The sequence below is a fragment of the Phycomyces blakesleeanus genome (assembly GCF_001638985.1).
Source record: "Phycomyces blakesleeanus NRRL 1555(-) unplaced genomic scaffold PHYBLscaffold_1, whole genome shotgun sequence".
Taxonomy (NCBI): Eukaryota; Fungi; Mucoromycota; class Mucoromycetes; order Mucorales; family Phycomycetaceae; genus Phycomyces; species Phycomyces blakesleeanus.
Window position 1 is genome coordinate 3,222,201 of NW_017265134.1, and position 18,857 is coordinate 3,241,057.

Consider the following 18,857-nt stretch of genomic DNA (forward strand, 5'->3'; position numbering starts at 1 on the left):
ATATAAAGAGCAAAAAAAAAGAGAAACAGGAACAACAACAAAAAAAGAAAAAAAAAGAAAAAAGAAAAGTGCGTTTGAAACAAAAGACTAGACTGGTTTGATCAATTGGGTTCTAAAGCAGTATGAAAGCCGATTTGCATCTCAGTGATTACAAGAAGTATTAATAGAGACTTATATATCAAAGATATGCTGAATATCTATATAAACCATACGTTTTATACAATTTGTTTACTCTTTCTCCTGCTTTCTTGCTACTTATTGCACTCATACTCAAACACACACACATCAACCCATTTTATTTCAAATAATTTAAGTATGTAAATTTGATATAATTTATTTTTAATTCAATTCAATTCAATTGTATAATAGCATCAATAACAATGTAATCTAAAATTAACAGTTACATTTTTACCTTTTATTATATTCTGTAGACAATGGCTATTCAAAGACGTCAACTTGCTCTTCGTCCCGTTGAGATTACAAACGAACAATTGATGGAAATTCTTTCTACTTTGAAAACTAATATGACAGCCATGGGAACCAACATGGCAGCTGACATGTCGATTGTACAAGAACAAATCGGCACTGTTGAAGATACATTGCTAAACATGAATAGCAGAATTGGTGTTCTTGCCACCAGCAGCACTGAAACAATCACTGCTATTGACAGTTTAAGCAGAGCCCCCCTCGTTTCCCCTACCAATACAATGGCTAATGTTTCTCAGCCTGCCTTCAACGCCCCGTCTGAGTTTAGCAATAAGGCCTCTAATGATGTTTATGTGAGTATCAACGTGTGCAAAATTTTATCAATGTATTTTCTCATATATTCTATCAGGCCCATATTCGTAATCTCATGTGGGATCCCAAGCTGAAAACAAGAAATCAAGCTGATATCCTGGCAAATGAGAGTAAGCCCAGATGGAATACAAATGTTTTCTTTTACAAGTCGCCAAACAAGGAGTTGGTGGTGCGACTTCTTGAAAACTTGAAGCGCAAGTTTACCCATGAGGGATTTAGAGAGGCAGACTTGAGAGCAAGACTGCACAAAAACTTCACCAGCCGGGTTTCAAAAGCAAGAAAAACCGAAGAGGAAATAAAAGCAACAAACACTCGTTCGAGAAGGGCAGGACGTGCCAGAGATGTAAGTGTAATCTCTAAATAAATAATTTCAAAATAATATAGTTTAGTTTTGAGAATTTTAAAAATACTAATACAAAAAAACTACTATTAGAATCATACTCGCCATTTACTTGCATACACAGACAACAAAGAAGCAATTGATCTACAAATGAAGAGAGATTGTGACTTCACGATGCAAATGGCAGCAATGTCCGATGGAGAATCTGCAGATGAAGACTTCGAGAATCGCACGAAGAGCATCGTCAAGATTGTTCGGCCAGGATGGAGAAGTGACGAGGTATATTATTTTATATTAATAATTATGTCTTATTATAAAAAATATAAAGTGAAGTATTAACAAAATCATTTTAGTTCAATACTCTCATTAAACTCGTTGATGAGTACGTTATTGAAGCAATGGGGTCAAGTGCTTCTCAAATGAAGGAGAGGGTTTTCACCAGTGTGTCCAATACAGCAGTCCCAGATGACATAACCCCCAAATTTCCTCAGTGGGCCCTTAGAGACGGGTATTAAATAAACAAAAATTGCCTCTCTCTTTTTATCTATATATTACTTTTCACATACAAAATACTATCAATATATATATCAGAAATACGCGCTCTGTTTTTTTTGTTAAAGAAAAAGAAATGTAAAAGTTCACTTTATTTATTATTTAAGCATATGGCTTCTTTGGCAATGGAATTACCAGCATTTTGCTAACATTTCTACTTGTCGCAATAGTAGCTGTAGCAACCTCTAATAAGATGCGATGTACAGATATAATGCTATGGTAGCTATCAGGAGAGAACGTGGGCAAACAAAATTCAACACCGTCATCCTCACGCGACCTATCAGAGGAAGTACGAAACCACTTGATAAATGCGAATACATGTTGATGATCATGAACCATGCGAGTCAGATGGAGATTGTGCGTGGGTGGAAGTTGGAAGGAGTGTGTAAAAAGATACTGAATTTGTCCAGCAAATCCAAGTATAATGTTTCCATTACTACCAACAAACTTTGCCTGAACAAGTGATCCGCGACTGATTGTGCTGTTGTTTGTTCCTCGATAGTGTTGACCAAGAATGTCAATTGACTTCAATTTGATGATTTGATTGTCAAGTGCTGGGCGATTATAGGACGTGTCCTGATAGCTGGCAAGGTCTGGGAGGTTGTAAGCGACTTGGTAATATTCAAGTAAATGGAGATAGTTGGAATCATCCATTACTGATGGCTTTTTGTATTTTAGAGGAAATGTAGAAGGAGGAAGAGGCTCGTTACCCTTGGGTGGATTATAAGGATCAGTGTAGCCTTGAACGAATGCTTGCAATCTGAATGGGCGACTGGAGAGAGTGGTGACTGTGGCGGCAGGTATGGAGGTTGTAACAAGTTTAGACAGAGTGTGAATGAAGGGGATCTGGCTAGAACTTTTAAGAACAGCATTGACATAATCACCCTTATACGCATTCTGAACAAAATTTTTCATGTAGGTCGCCTCAAAACCGTCTTTGCCATTTGTCTTGAAATTCTTTAAAATACCATTGTATCACTCAAACCCAAAGAGCCAATAACCATACACTGGTCCAAAATCACGAATGCATTCATGAAGATGGAGGTGTAGGTGCATATTGCAGGTGAGAATAGTGGCGGTATAGTCTACGTTACATGCATTGCAAAACTTTTCTAACAGGCTGTGGGCAGTGGTGATCTCATCAAAAGTAATGCTGGGCTTTACGTAGTATCGGCATGCATCAACGAAATACATCCAGTTCTTGAATTGTAATGGAGGGAGAATACCATGCAACAAGACAGGAGAATAAACCAGAACCCATGATTTCCACTCGTCCGCTTTCATGTAGCTGAAGCCCTTTCCAATTTTGGTTGTCAGTGTGGTGTAATCTCTGGGCAGTACCATTGTCTCTGCAATTTTCTCCATCGAAGCAAACTCTTCAGGTCCAATTGTCTTCTCATCAATCCACCGATCCATTAATCTCTTAGACGTCCCCAGGAAAAGATTATGCATGGGATCAATGATCGTTCCACGTACTAGATCAAAGTATCCAAGGCGTTGCAACTGCGACCATCGAACACCATTTTCGACCTCCAGCTGATGCCTTTCTGAGAGTGTACTTGCATCCTTCCACTCCTCAGCATGCAACCTGCTCTCTGCACCACTGCGGATATTCCAACGAGAATAATTGAATCCACGGAAATCAACCTGGTTGCTGCTCCCTAACCGAGTAAACTGCCGGCTGCACCTGTAACAAGCACATGTGCTGTTATGCGCTGTGAATCCACTTGTCTTTCTGGCGGCTGGGATATCACATGCAACCATCAGTAGTGCAGCACGAACACTGACACCATTTGGGAATTCGTGTGTAGGAATCCGCATGCCAATGTACAGCTGCTTCAAATCATCCACCAAGGGCTCCAAGTAACTATTGATCTCGTTGGTTTTTGGCTCCTTTGGACCAGGCATGAGACCTACAAGGATAATATTCTCTGGCTTGAATCTTTCATCACGGGGCAAGTTGTTGATGGCCAGATAGATAGCACCAGAGGAGTGAGTGACACCATCAAAGGGCTGGAACCAGTCGATGTTAAGTGTTAACATTAGTGAGCGTGGGTCCAACACAAATGATACACCATCCTTGTCCTTCAACTCCTTCCACATCGCACCATCATAGACATCGCACAGAGTATCTACCATCTTCAACTCCTTATTCCATTGACGAATCTTGGCTTCGAAACTAGGGCGACGGAAGAAAACGCTCAATGTATTTTTAATGGATTGGTAGACATATTCACGCTTTGCAACCAAGGCACCGGAAGATATGGATTTCGTCAAATTACAGTTGCATGCAGACCTGGCACCAAGTTTTGAGGAAACACATCGAGGAGGAGCAGATACGATATCCTGATATACTGTATGACAGTCTTGGCACACCACAAATTTCTTGATGCCTTTTGTAATAGCAGAAAATCCTGTCATTTTTTGTAAACTGGCAAGACTGGTTGGTAATTGAAAATCTTGGTCGTAGATTCTCAGCAGGTTGTTGATAAACTCAATCAAGACAGCAGCACCCTTATCAACAACATGACGTGAAGCAAATAGTACCGTAAAGATGGCTATGAATTGATGGACTTCATTTTCGGGCATATCAGGAGCAGCAAAAGGGTCTGTAAAAAATTAAAAAAAATTAACACTTGATTTTTCTTTTACTATCTTTTTCTTTTAGTTTTCTTTATATATCTCACACTGACCTTCACTGTTGAAGTCCTCAATCTCGATCTCATTGCCTTCATCTTCAACATTGTCATCGAAATCATTGTCGTCTCTGTCATTGTCAAACATTGAGGCGGCATCCAAAAAAGGTGAGTTGGCCTGACCGTCCATTGCTTCCACAGAATCGGAACGAGAAGTCGGGATTACTACAAATATGGAATATAATAGTTTATTAGTTTTTTTTTCTGCTTTCAAATAAAAAAATTCTTACCCTCAGTATCTACATCCATGTTTCTCATTGCGGCTGTGTTTCATTAAAAGTTTAAAAATAAACAACATAAATAAAAAATAAAAAAAAAATTAAAATGATTATTACGCAGCAAACAAAAAACCAACACTGAATATATTATACTATTCTCAAATATTCTGGTACCTTCAACTCTAGCTCTCTTATTACGACGAGTCTCAGTACGCTTTGCAGCATAAGAAGATTTCTGATGACTGTTGTGACATTTAATGCAGTGACAGTCTAAGGTGTGGATTTGGGTAGAGGGAAACATATTGTGTATAGCTTGAATTATAAAATAAAAAAGGAAACAAGTACTACAAATACTTTATTTGATGTGATTTTATAGCAAGCCAAAAAAATATGAATTTTTTATTGTCTATCTAAACCAATAGAATACGTCAAAAATACACCCCCAACTTAAATAAAAAAAACGGCTGAGCTGAAAAAAAACCCTGACATTTCCACTACCTTTCTCATTACTTAAAGCTATAGTATTTTTTTTATTTTTCCAGTGATATATGCTTACTGAAGCTATTTGATTAAAGGGAGTAGAAAGATACTTATATACTGTTAGAATAATTTGTTAATAATGGAATAAAACACAGATTTATATTATCAAAAGCTATGAGCCGATGCGTCATTCAAGTATATATTACAAAGAAAGGAATATAAAACATATACATACATATTTACTAAAGGAACATGTCTTGTCCTTGAGTACCAGTCATATAAGAATGTGAAGAACCATTTCAACTATAAAAAAGGAGAGTGAGAATGCTGATATAAAAAAACAAAACAAAATAAAAACAACACAATAATAAAATGAATAACACGTACCCTTATATTCTTTAAATGATTTGTTTTTACTGACCATATGTAAATCAAGGGTGAGCTATATTTAAAGTAGATGTTAGATATTGTTTTTAATACTGGGAAGAAGATGTTGATATAGATATATACGTACATGCCACCAATATGTTTTTGTGTTTTTTTTTGTCTGTACTGGTTATATCAGAGAAATATATGTAATGGCTATTTAAAGTAATTTATAGTTAGTAAAATAATGATATATTTAATAGTAAAGTACCTCTTGTATAATGAAAGACATCTGCATCATATGTATATATTAAGGGTGCCTAAAGTGAAACATAGTAGGATTAAAAGAGTGTTATTTTTATTAATATTATTAAAGAGTAGAGAAAAACAGAAAAAGGTGGGAAAATAAAAAACAGTGTTTGAAAAAGCCGTAGACACTGAAAAAGTTATTAGACTGTTTCTCTTACTTTGAAAAAAAAATTGTCTACTAATTATAGCTTTATATGTTTCATAAAACAATTGTTACTTACTATATACCTAAAGAAGTTGTTTTCTAGCTCAATTTTTTTTAAAATAATATATTTCGATCTCCTCAATCATTTAAATAAAGAAGTATTTACACACTCATACACTTGCTCAACTTGCTCGCTTAATCATTAACATAATTGTTTAATCACTCAATCACTCTACAATTCTTTACGTGTAAAGTACTCTTTTAAAAATTTATTAAAATAGAAATATCAAGCAATATATACCAGAAACTTATTATTTTATTATATAAAAATACAGATAATGGCTCCAAGAACTAACATCAACCAGAACGCACGTACCAATGGATTAACATCTAGGCCATTGATCAACGCAGTCAACACTGGGTGTATAGAATCGTCAAATCCAATGATTGCTCCTAGACCAGAAAATATGTCAATTCCAGTGTCAGAGTTTAATGATGTAGTCAGTCTTCTCACTACACTCAATGACAAAATGACAGCCATTAGTTCCAATTATTGTAAATGAGTATTGACTACTGCTGTAATTGAGAATAAGTCTGAAGGAAATAATATAAGGCCTCAGCTATTCCAGTCAAAGGTGTCTACCGATTACTTTATTATTAAACACACAGGTTTAGCATGCATGATAGTGATTATATTTCATATGATGATATCACCATAATATAGGATACATCAGTGGATTATTATAAGCATAATTATAACTCATAAACACATTTACTTTCGATGTTAATACTTCATTGGGACTACACACATTTATATAATTAATCATACATTAATTATCCCAAGATCACGTTGCTCTGATTAAGGCTCAGATAGGATCGATTACCTGACCCCAGTCATATAATTTTCCCAATCCAAAACAATATAAATAGCAGTAGTAGTTCAGTGTAGGAACCTGGTCAAACTTTGATACAAAATCTTTCTCAATAAACAAAACCTACACAAGTTCTCACGAATCTTTGTTCTTAATTTCAAATCTTCAATTCTTCCTCTTAAAAACTTCTTCAACTTCAACCACCACAACACCAATATTAGTGAATTGAAAGGTAATTAAACACAAACTATATTGTTTTCCAATAGACTGACTATTTGAACAGTACAATGCCAGGTGGGTGCTCAATCGACTGGCATGCAAGCCATTCTGGATTCTGATATAGATCCTCAGGACATCATAAGCAGCTCAAGACACCCAAAGATCTCAGTAAGCTCAAATACTAAAATTATAAAAACAATCTCCCTTTAAATCTAACATCAATATATCTTTAATAGAGTATTATTTGGGGGCGGTTAAGAGATATTAATCTTAAGACAGATGATTTGGAGTTGATCAGAGAAAATGATGATAAACCAACTTGGGATGTCAATGTTGGTTTGTCTGACGAGTTTAACAAGAATCTTGCAAGTGATTTGATGCTTTACATTCGTTGTCAACCTGTAGCAGCCATGGTACCACCAAAAGAGCTATGTGGTATAATTGTAAACAGCTATTACAATCGCTTGGCTGCTAGTAAGCTTACTGAAGAAGACAGATGGACAAACACTACCTCAAACAGAAGAGGAAATAGAAAGACTGCTGTAAGCATTTCTATTTATAATAATTCAATTTTGACAAGTATACTTAAAATATTATATATATCGTAGCTTAATAAAAGGAGAAAAAGAACGTACACAAAGCATAAGGATGCTGTCACTGAAAAGTTTAATCGGGATTATAATGGCGTTTTTTACAGAGATGCAATGTCTGGTGATGAGACAGAAACCGATACTTCTGTTGTTGCATCTCGTCCTGATTGGCGTAGTGATGAGATAATGTTTTATATAAAATGGTTTTTCTGTTGTTTGATTCCTGATGTATATATACATTTATAGTTGAATACCATGTTTGACTTTCTTGATGAGCTCGCCAGAGATGACTTGGGAAAAAGAGCAATGCAGTTGAAGTTGCAGAGTCATGTGTTAGTACACGAGACAATTCCTCGTGGTTTGGTCACAAAAATGCCTACGTGGTCAAAACGCATATAATAAAATTTCTGTCTTTTTAGTTGCACTCTTTATCACATCTCTTTTTATGTCTATGAACTATGTTTTATATTATTATTATTATTTTAAAAAAAAGATAGAGTATTTTATTAAGCGTACAGCTTTCTTGGCAGAGGAATAACAACGACTTTTGCTGCACCACTACCAGACACATGACTTCCAATTGCAATTGGCGACAAGATGCGGTGGACAGGCAGAATGTTATCATAGTCATACTTCAGAAATTCTGGCTCATATAACTCGATGCCCTGCTTGATTCTAGGTTGATGGCAAGGAATTTTGTACTACTCAACGAAGGCAAATACGTGTTGGGGGTTGTGACAAGGGGAAAGGTTGGTGTGCGTGAGGTTTGGTGTAAAATCGTGCAAGAACAAGTACTTAATACAACCAGCATATCTTTCCTCAGAGTCTCTACTTTTTTCAATAAATTTTGCTTGTATATGTGATCCTCTCACAACCAAGCCTTCTCCACCTGTGTAAACTTGTCCAAGAAGATTGATGGACAAAATCTTCTGGATTCGGTCATTCACAAACCAACAATTCCTGATTGTTGTCTTGGCACTGCAAAGAGAATCATCGTCATACTCAATTTTATAGAAATCGAGCAGACAATCATACTTGGATTTTCTCATTGTTGTTGGTGGCTTCGAACACAATGGTAGAGCGGAAAGAGGTAGAGGTTCGTTGCCAAATGTTTGCTTTGAAGGCTTTTCAGCAGATTGTAGGAACGTTGGTAAGTGAAAGAATGACGGTATCAAAGGATGTGGCGAAAGTGCAGGATTATAGATTTTACGGCCAGACAGCTTGAGAAAGAGAGAGAGGAGTAAAGGGCTGGTAACATTTCTGAGATGCGCTTGACAAAAGTCACCATTGTAAGAACTCCCAAGAAACCTTTTCATGTAGGTATTCTCGAACCCACTCTTCTGGTTTGTCTCAAACCCTTTCAATACACCATTATAGCGCTCAAAGCTAAATAGCCAAAATCTGTAAATTGGCCCAAAGTCTTCAATCGTTTCTTTTAGATAGAGATGGAGATGCATGTTTTGCGTGAATACATCTGGTTTATAAAAGTCTTCACAACCAACACAGAACTCCTCCAAACTTTCGTGAGCTTTTTTGATCCCATTTTTGGTGATACTTGGCTTCGTCAATTCTCTGCATGCATCGACAAAATGGATCCAATTGCCAAGCAGATCATCTCGCAGGCGTGTCTTAAGCAGAACAGGAGAGTATATCAGGCACCATGATTTCCACTCATCTGCCTTCATAAACGGAAATTTCTTTCCAATCTTTATCTTCAGAGTCGTATACTCTACAGGGAGTACCATTCTATTAGCCTCTTCCTGCATCTCTACAAAATCTTTGTCATCAAGCAAATTGTTTGTAATCCAAATATCCATCATTCGTTTTGCAGTCCCAAGAAAAAGGTTGTGCATGAGATTGATAATGGTTGCATGCACTGGCTCAAAGTACACAAGTCGATGAAGCTCAGACCAACGAACACCATTCTCAATCTCCAATCGCTTTCTCTCTGTCAATGTCTTTGCATTCTTCCACAGGTTTGCATGTCTGCGATTTTCTTCTTTTGTGCGGCCTACCCATTCCGAAAACTTAAGCCCAAAATAATTTACAGCAGTGGTCCCATCAACACGAGCAAACTGATGATTGCATTTGTAGCATGCACATGTGCTGTTGTGAGATGTAAACCCACATGTCTTTCTTGCAGCAGGGATGTCGCATGCAACCATCAACAGAGCAGCATGCACCAGAGCACCTGAGCAGTTATATGTATCAATTGTGATACCTTTATACAATAGTCTAAGTTCATCAACAAGAGGACACAAATAGTTATTGATCTTGTCGGTGCTTGCTTCTTTAGGTCCAGGCATCAATCCAACAAGAATGCCATTTTCTGCCTTGTTCCGCTCTTCTCTCAGCAGATTGTTAATTGTCAGGTATATCGCACCACAAGAATATGTTATTCCATCAAATGGTTGAAACCAATCAATGTTCAGTGTCAATAGTAATGATTGTTTCTTCGAAATAAACTGGACACCATCCTCATCCACTAATTCGTTCCACATCTTTCCATCATATACATCGAATAAAGTACCGTCGACTTTTGGTTTACGATTCCATCTGTTGATCATACTCTCAAAAGAAGGACGTGTAAACATTTTTTTCAAGGTAGTTGTCAATGAGTTATAAACAAATGTGCACTTTGGAATCATGACGTTCTTCATACTAGACTTGTAGAGATCATTCTTACAATGCGTCTTACTACCAACTCTTTTGAAATTGCAGAATGTATGTGTGTTGTTGCTGTAATCGTACAATGTGTGACAATTACTGCATGCTACATATTTTGATACGCCGTTTGTCAAGTCATTGTATCCTGTCATTTTCCTCAAACCTGGAATGCTTGTGGGAAGTCGGAAATCCTCTCCATAATGTTCGAGGATTGTATTTATGAATGTAATCAAAATTACTGCGCCTTCATCCACAATGAAGCTAGAAATAAATATCACAGTGAAAACCGCAATTACTCGATGCCAAATATTCTCTGGAAGGTTTTCTGTAGACTCTGTAAGTTATCATAAAATAATATTAATTCTTTGTTTCTTTAATTCAAACCTTTTTTCTTCAATCATAGTTTATTTTTAATATTTACCCTGTTCTTGCTCTCTGTTCTGTTCTTCTTGCTCAAATTCATCCGACGACTCATATTCAGACTCATACTCTGAGGTATACTCCTCTGTTTCAAAAAGAGATTCTTCCACTGAAAGAGGTAAGTGGGTATTGACATACTGCTCTGGTGAGGGTGCACCAATGGAGTAATTATCATCTATTGGTACCAAGTTTAAATAGAGTGCGCATTGGGGATAAAAAATAAAATACTATTACATTCAATATGTTCTTCAATTTGATCTACGTCCATATCAGCTTTACCAGTGTTTACTTTGGCTGTCAAAACTATTTGTTCTAATGGATTAGAATTGTGGTGATCCAGACACTCGGATGTTGGATTTATCACATATATAAGAACATATTCATATTGGGATAGTGTAGTAGCTATCATCTTGTCAGTATAAAATATATATAAATGATTAAGTAATCAGCCCAATAATTATTACAGTTAGTACTGTAGATAATATCTTAAAGATTGTTAAGATAATTATATCATACTGCCGGGTAAACTGTGTCAGATCGATATGGAGCTAATTTAGTAGGAAGTCCTAAAGCTCTAGTATAAAAGAGAAAAGAATAGCTAAGAGCTAAAGAAGTACAATTTATGACTTGATGTCATAATTGTAACACCGACACTAGTTAAGCAGTAAATACACTCTAATAACCAAATATAGTAAAGGAAGAAAGCCTTAAGAAACTAAGACGTAATGACAAGAGCAGATTGTGTTTTCTTATAAAAAGGGACACTTTTTATTTATGAATAAAAAAAACTTATATACAGTCTCAAAGTATTTCTATATGTCTCTATTATCAAATATTTTATTTTTCTATTGTTTTGTACCTGAAATACCACAAGAATACATCATATAAATAAATGAAAAATTGATAACTTAATTTACCATTAATGGTTTTATCTATATTCCTGTCATTATCATTCTGGGCATGACACTTGGCAGTTCTTTTATCTGTCATGGTGTATCCAAGAGGATTGCGATTGCATCTTGTGCATTTGCAACGAACTTCATTAGGATTGGCAATGGAAAACATTTTTTCACTTAATTTTTTTTAATAATAAAGGAAGTGTGTAACAGCCGTTGCTTATTATAATTATCTTTATTATTTTGAAAAAATTCTCTCAGAGACTCTGATATATATTAGGCCAATGATATGTCTTTAAATATATTCTCGCTGCTAAACACAGGAAATGACCTGGGTTGTAATTTTTTGGCTACTATTATCGATAATTCCAGGTAAGTGGAATTCAATTATTTTAAGGTGTTTTTGCAGTGTACTGCGGTTGATGCTCAGAAGATGTTACTGTGGTTAATCTTTACAAGACATTACTGCGGTTTGTTATCTATGAGGTATCTTTGACACACAGAACTGCTGCAGTCAATTATTCCGATTTCTCGGATTCATCAAAATAATGTCTGACAAGATGATTTTTATTAAATGTAATTCTTGACTATTTATACAAAATGATTGTTGTTTTCTGGCTAAAAGAATAGCTACGATAATATGTCTTAGATGGTGGTTATCCAGTAATATCTCTGCAAGTATATTCCTCATCTCTAACATCTAAAACATAGATAAAAGACCAATTGGCAAAGTCAAGATCTTTCATCCTAAAAAGTCAACCGTTACTGGTTGCTTGTAACTTCCGATTTTGGTCACCGATGTCAACTCTGACATGTGAGCAAAAGGAAATCACTTTGGTTGTCATTCTCAAAATGGAATTCTGTCTAATCTTTATTACAACAGGTTGACAAGATTTCGGATACGTCACGACTACAAAAATGCCACAAGTGTGGATTGAACACACGACCTTTAGATCTTCAGTCTAACGCTCTCCCAGCTGAGCTATTGCGGCTTTTCTCTTTTAACATATGTGCTGTAGGCATTTTTAGCGTTTGCCAATTACTGGTGAGGGATACCGGATGGTGGATTCCTTCAGTGGTTTGCACTGCAAAAGACAACCGATTTAAGTAGCTTAATTTTTGTTTAAATCCTCCAAAAATCGGTGGTTTATGTTCAATTATAGTTCGGTATTTGTTACAAAAATTGGTTCATTTAGTTAACCAAATGATGAGATTATAGATACTAAAATCAATAGATAAATTGAGAGTTATAATTCCCCCTTTTCTTGAAATGTTATAATTGTCTGTAATTCTGGTTATATATTCACCCATAACTTCAAACCGTACCTAAACCCTACTTGTTATGGAATTGGCTTTGAACTCTCTACCTCTTAAAAAATTTTATTTGCTTTAATTACATGATATTATTGGATAGACCTCACTAAAATCGACCTAGAATCAGTCTGAAATCTGACAGGAACCAGCATTCAAATGAATGATTGTAAAAAAAAACTTAAATAGATCTTGTTGACATCATCAAGAGATGACGCATTTGAAATAGAATCTCATGGAAAAAATGGTTTTTATTGATTTTTGAATGGTTGGAAAATATATTTAACTATTTAATATGGACCACTAATACTTCTTTAAAAGTATGTATCCGAATAGTACGACTTGTATACATGTTATACTTTCATTTATTGGACGGCTTGAATACATTGGATGACCTAACTTATACTATACTTCCCTACCTTATCGGTTTCATGTATTCGGCGCGTTTTTTGGTTTTACACTTCTTTAACTGAAAATGAAATCCTTGGTATTTTCTTGGAGAATACATTTGTTTGGAACTACATTAGCTTAGAGCAAAAAAAGATACAGAAGTATTAATATAGGTTTCTTTATGAAATAAAATGAAATAACATACTTACTAGATCATTTATGGAGGTTCATAACAAATCTCGCGATAGAATAAAAATCCGTTTGATTGATATTTTCTTTTAAATAAAAAGCAAGAAATAAAATAAACAACTTTATTAATATGTACGCTTTGATTGTAAAGACACTTGAATTACTTACATATTATAGACACGCGTTTGCAAAAGGGGGCAAACCAGTATGACTTGAAAAAAAGGCGTGACATATTTATCTGAGAAGAAGAATTGATAAGTTACATTATTTAAGTTGAGTTATATATATATTACCTTTTCATAGACTGAAAATATCAGAAAGTATATAGTGTCAAGAGCAAAACATCTTTTATTACAAAATGGGTAGAAGCCCTATCATTTTAAAAATAAAAGATATTTAGTCAGCAAGGTGTTTCATTTTGGTTAGGAGATTGTTTATTACCTGTGCTGTTTTGAATGCTTGTTGAGTGTATTGTTTATCTAATATATATTAAGATGATTCTAAAAGCCAAAAGTATTAATAAAAGTTGAGATCTTAAGAGTAAGCTTACCAAGACATATAAAAAGAGACAAAATGAGAAGAGCAGGTTAAAGAAAGAGAAAATAAAAAAGAGGGGCGCGGTTATTCTATTAAATACGAATTCGGGGTTTTTTTTTAAAAATAAATAAATCAAAAAATAATTTTTGTCTGTAACTTAGAATTGAAAGAAAACGCAGTTGCACTATGCCAGCAGCTAATACATATGAAAAACAGAGTATAGTATAAAATCATATTATTCAAATACTAATACATAATATAAGAATAAAACATGGATTGAAAATTAAATTAAAGAAACACATAAAATACTCACAACAAGAGTGGAAACATTCAAAGCTGTTCTTGTTACGTAATAGATCATGGTGTTCTCTGAGAAAGAATAAAACTTAAAGCCCAAATTAAACATAATATAAATAGACCCTTTGGATTTAAAAAAAAACAAGCTATTCTTATTATTCACAATGTCAAGAAATCTCAATAACAATTCAGTTAACAATGCTTTTGGTGAAGAACCTTCTGTGGGAAGGTAGATTAAAACCAGGCAGTCTTCAATTTTCTTATATTAATTTTATTTTCGTTTTTTATAAAAATCAAAAAAAAGCCCACCAAGAAATACCAATGATATAAGGACGATAATGTTGCAACACTCACAGGGAACAGTGAGCAATCAAAGACCACTAGCACCAAAGAGAGCTCGGTTGAATCTTGAAGGTGATTCGTTGGGTAGAACTCGTAACATCCATGATGTGTACGAGAAACTTGATACCATGAATGGTGTCTTAAACACTGTTTTGAAGAACACATCTTCTGAGAAAGCCGAAGCCACTGCTAGTAATGCAGTTGAGCAAGACATGTCGCCTGGACGTCAACCAACATTGGATGTAAGTAATCATAATATGTTTTTATGTAGATAGAATTTAATATACATTTATATTATAGCAATTGTTGCGCGATTATTTGAGTGAAGAGAAATTATATGACCAATACAATACCAATGAAAATAAAAACAGTGAGGGAAACAGACTCGTTCTGAAGTCTGTTACCGATTACCTTCGTCGTCAAGAAGAGGGGAAAAAGGTGGACTTGCCAACTCTTCGAACTAAGATTGTGCGGCACATTGGCAACAGAAAGTTGCAAGAAAAAAAAACAGGAGAAAAGAAGCAGGAAGAGAATCGACGGGCCTGTCTTCGTCAGCGACGTGTAAAGGTAAAAAACACACGCACACAATATACTAGATGTGATATTAAATTAGAAATATTATATATTTATATATAGTCGTGTGAAAGAAGACAATCTGCCTTGAAAGCCAATCGGGCACACTTTGTGAACAGCTTTGGAGAGAATGTTGACAGTATTCTCCATGCTGATTACATGTCAGACCTTGAGAGTGATGACGAAAGAGAAGAAGAGGAACAGGATTCGTCCTCAGAAAAGAGTTTTTTTTGGAGATTCCGCCCAAGCTGGAGAAGCGAAGAGGTATAGTACAAAAAACTATTTTTTTGGATGGTGTGTAATAATACTTACATTGACATATAGGGAGATAGGTTCGTTGATGAACTTGATGCGGATTATGAGGCAGCTCATGATAAGAAAAATAATACCCGTCCATTCGAGCATAAATTTAAAGGAATAAGAGATAAGCAGCTTAGTAAGACCAAGGCAAACAAGCTGCCATCATGGTCAAAGAAACAATAAGACAATAAATCAAACATTTTCTAATAAATTGATAAAAGAGTGCAAAGTGGTATTTTATTAATATTATTTAAGCTTCTATTTTTTGGGGTAAAGGGATTACTAAACGTTTAAATTCACTAGTTATAGTAAACCTATATTTAGCAATTGCGATTGGTGAATATAAACGATGTACTGGAATAATACATTCATAATTAAGTACAGAAGAAGGTTCATTCCAGAGCTCAATGCCTTCATTTAACATTGGCTGGTAACTCCCCGAAGAATAACTAGAGTACCACTCAACAAACGCAAAAGTATGGGTGATGACAGTTTCGTTGATGGTTATCAAATGTTGAAATAAATACAGTATACGGCCAGGAAACGCTGCTTTATCTTCACTGTTATTCTCAAGATAATAGGCGCGGAAATAAGATCCAGAAGAGTATTCCTGTCCAAGAAGAGATATCCGTTTCATTTTCTCAATTCGGTTATTGACAAAAATCTGGTTAGACTCGCAGTTTGAATAATGGCCAAAAAGATCGTGACTGCCATACGCGTGTCTGTAAAACTCCAGTAAACATTCATAATGTCCCTTGCACATTGTAATCCTTTGGTCGAGTTTAATCGGAAACACTGAAGGGGGCAACGGCTCACAACCCAAAGCAGAATGACGAGGGTTTAACGAATATTCAACAAAGTCAGACAGAGAAAAGGTACTGGCAGTAGAAGATGGATGCAATGCTGCTAATTGATCTTGACTATTTGAAATGCGATGCAGAAAGTCAATTGCGAACTGGGGAAGATGGTTGACGAAAGATTGTATGAAGCTGCCAATGTATGTTCTCTCCAAAAATCTCTTCATCATTGTTGATTCGAAGCCGCCTTTTTGATTTGTTTCGATATTCTTCAACAAACCATTGTATCTCTCGAAACTGAATAACCAGAAAGCATAAATTGGCCCAAAGTCATGAACACACTCGCCAAGATGAAGATGTAGATGCATATTTGGTGTCACGGCCGATTTTCCATACAGTGTCTGAAATCTTGTACAAAACAATTGGAGTTTACTGTGGGCTTCGTCTATTTCTTTGTCATTGATCGAAGGTTTTGTGAGTAAGCGGCATGCGTCAACAAACAAAATCCAGTTTTCGAGATTCTTGGCTGGGAGCACATGCTTCAGAACAAATGGAGAGTATATGACGCACCACGACTTCCACTCGTCAGCTTTCATGAACGAAAACCCATCGGCAATCTTCTTTGTTATACGCGCATATCCACAAGGTACAACAATACCATTGGCAAGCTCTTGCATAGTTAACTGATTCTTTTCATTGATGTAGTTACACTCGCGCCATATCTGAATCATTCGCTTTGCAGTTCCAAGATAGAGGTTATGCATCGGGTCTATAACTGTAAAGCGGACTGGGTCAAAGTAAGATAACCAATGAAGCTCTGACCACCGAGTGCTGTTTTCTTTTTCTAGGCGTGTTTGCTCAGTATTGTTCAATGCATTTGCCCAGCTGACAGCGTGTTCCAGATTCATTGTCTTCGTGCGTCTCACCCAATTGCTATACTTGAATCCAGAGTAGTCAAGCTTGCTGGTCTTCTTTATAGTCGTGAATTGTCGTTGACATTTGTGACAGGCGCATGTGCTCATGTGGCCAGTAAATCCAGAGGTTTTGCGAGCGGCAGGGATATCACAGGCAACACACATCAATGCAGCACGAACAACAATCTTTCTATTTTGTGAGTCTGTCATTTCTACACCAATGTACATCTCCAACAATTCGTCAACGAGCGGCTTCAAGTAATGATTCATGCTGTCAGTGCTTGCTTCCTTCGGCCCAGGCATCATACCAACAAGAATGACATTTTCAGACTTAAGGCGTTCACTCCGTGGGAGATTGTTGATAGAGAGATATATCGCACCACTGGAATGTGTTCGTCCATCAAATGGCTGAAACCAATCGATATTCAGAGTCAACATTAAAGATCGGCTATCATCAACAAACCGTCTGCCATTGATGTCTTTAATATCACTCCAAACTGCACCATCGAAAATGTCAAGTTTGGTGTTTTCAATTATTTGACGACTTCTCCACAAATTGATCTTGGACACGAAATCTGGCTTGGAGAATTTTTGTTGCAAGGCGTACTTCAGAGAGTTGAATGGATATACCATTGCTGGAAGAGAACGATTTCCGGTTGACACTTTAAAGAGATTGTTGTTGCAAATGGCGGATTGAGAGAATTTCTTAAATGTACAGACTCTTTGACTTGTTTCCGGAGGATAAATCGAATGACATTGTGAGCATGCAATGTATACTGTCATTCCGTCTGTTGCCATGTTAAATCCTGTCTTATGCTTCAAGCTATTGATCGTCATTGGAAGGGCGCCAGACATATCACAGAGAGACAGTAGAGTATTACAAAATTCAATGAGAATCGATCCACCGCTTTCCACCAAAAAGATCAAGTGAAATATGACAATGAATACTGCAACAAAGCGGATATACAAGGGCATGTTATCAAAAGACGAAGGACGAACTATGAAGACAAAGGTTAAGTTAGTTTAAATTAATATACTGATTAATTGTCTATACCGTATTAATTCATACCTGATTCTACTATCGAGGTCCCACTGGTCTCATCAAAGTTTTCTTCTTGTTCAAAATCAAAACCGGTATCGCCTTCTTCAATCTCATCGCCATCAACCACAAATGCTCCTGTAATTGTATCTTCGGCAGTAAAGATGGACTCTTCTTGGGACAAAGGTAAGTCAACTGGAAAGGAATAATTGTTGTAAAGATGTAGAAATAAAAATATAATTACAATTATAATCATATAAAAAATAAAAAATAAAAAATATATATATCAGTTTCAATTATTATTTTGTTCATTTATTTTATTTTATTTTCTTACCTTCTTGATCAAATTCAATGTTTTGTTCTTCATTTTCGTCTTCATATTCGCCTTCGCCTTCGTTCTCGTAATCATAATCATTGTCATTGTCACTGTCAATACTATCTACTTCCATGTCGTCAAAATGTTCTTCAGGAACATCTATTTTATGAATTAATTTATATTAATTTTACATGTACAGCTCGAGTTATTCTTGTTATTTACCCATTGCATCGTCTTTGGCAACAGGCACTATATGTTTCTCATAGTGTCGTTGTGCATTTTGT

At 35.7% G+C, this 18,857-nt stretch overlaps 7 protein-coding genes and 1 non-coding gene across 8 annotated transcripts; 3 read left to right on the plus strand and 5 right to left on the minus strand.

Annotated features, from left to right (window-relative positions):
• Positions 1-777: 777 nt before the first annotated feature.
• On the plus strand, positions 778-1,524 carry PHYBLDRAFT_157091 (hypothetical protein). The gene is made up of 2 exons (XM_018433562.1): positions 778-1,154; positions 1,244-1,524. The coding sequence occupies exons 1-2, from the start codon at positions 854-856 to the stop codon at positions 1,279-1,281; spliced, it is 339 nt and encodes a 112-aa protein (XP_018299278.1). The 5' UTR covers positions 778-853; the 3' UTR covers positions 1,282-1,524.
• A 268-nt stretch (positions 1,525-1,792) lies between these two features.
• Positions 1,793-4,905, minus strand: PHYBLDRAFT_161860 (hypothetical protein; the record flags this gene model as incomplete). Its single annotated transcript, XM_018434501.1, has 6 exons — positions 1,793-2,647; positions 2,699-3,165; positions 3,853-4,299; positions 4,384-4,551; positions 4,617-4,649; positions 4,779-4,905. The coding sequence occupies 6 exons, from the start codon at positions 4,903-4,905 to the stop codon at positions 1,793-1,795; spliced, it is 2,097 nt and encodes a 698-aa protein (XP_018299279.1).
• A 2,186-nt stretch (positions 4,906-7,091) lies between these two features.
• PHYBLDRAFT_161861 (hypothetical protein) lies at positions 7,092-7,984 on the plus strand (the record flags this gene model as incomplete). The annotated part of the gene is made up of 4 exons (XM_018434502.1): positions 7,092-7,163; positions 7,232-7,537; positions 7,604-7,813; positions 7,862-7,984. 4 exons carry the CDS (start codon positions 7,092-7,094, stop codon positions 7,982-7,984), a joined length of 711 nt encoding a protein of 236 aa, XP_018299280.1.
• Positions 7,985-9,408: 1,424 nt separating this feature from the next.
• On the minus strand, positions 9,409-9,927 carry PHYBLDRAFT_100217 (hypothetical protein; the record flags this gene model as incomplete). Its single annotated transcript, XM_018427577.1, has 1 exon — positions 9,409-9,927. A coding segment is annotated over one exon (519 nt), but the record flags the coding sequence as incomplete, so codon positions are not given.
• A 2,560-nt stretch (positions 9,928-12,487) lies between these two features.
• On the minus strand, positions 12,488-12,560 carry PHYBLDRAFT_t16. Its single transcript has one exon. It is a non-coding gene; the product is annotated as a tRNA-Phe (tRNA).
• A 1,896-nt stretch (positions 12,561-14,456) lies between these two features.
• PHYBLDRAFT_161863 (hypothetical protein) lies at positions 14,457-15,690 on the plus strand (the record flags this gene model as incomplete). Its single annotated transcript, XM_018434503.1, has 5 exons — positions 14,457-14,521; positions 14,597-14,876; positions 14,935-15,201; positions 15,271-15,471; positions 15,532-15,690. 5 exons carry the CDS (start codon positions 14,457-14,459, stop codon positions 15,688-15,690), a joined length of 972 nt encoding a protein of 323 aa, XP_018299282.1.
• A 578-nt stretch (positions 15,691-16,268) lies between these two features.
• Positions 16,269-16,955, minus strand: PHYBLDRAFT_157092 (hypothetical protein; the record flags this gene model as incomplete). The annotated part of the gene is made up of 1 exon (XM_018433563.1): positions 16,269-16,955. A coding segment is annotated over exon 1 (259 nt), but the record flags the coding sequence as incomplete, so codon positions are not given.
• A 324-nt stretch (positions 16,956-17,279) lies between these two features.
• PHYBLDRAFT_157094 (hypothetical protein) lies at positions 17,280-17,991 on the minus strand (the record flags this gene model as incomplete). The annotated part of the gene is made up of 1 exon (XM_018433564.1): positions 17,280-17,991. A coding segment is annotated over exon 1 (240 nt), but the record flags the coding sequence as incomplete, so codon positions are not given.
• Between the last annotated feature and the right edge of the window lie 866 nt (positions 17,992-18,857).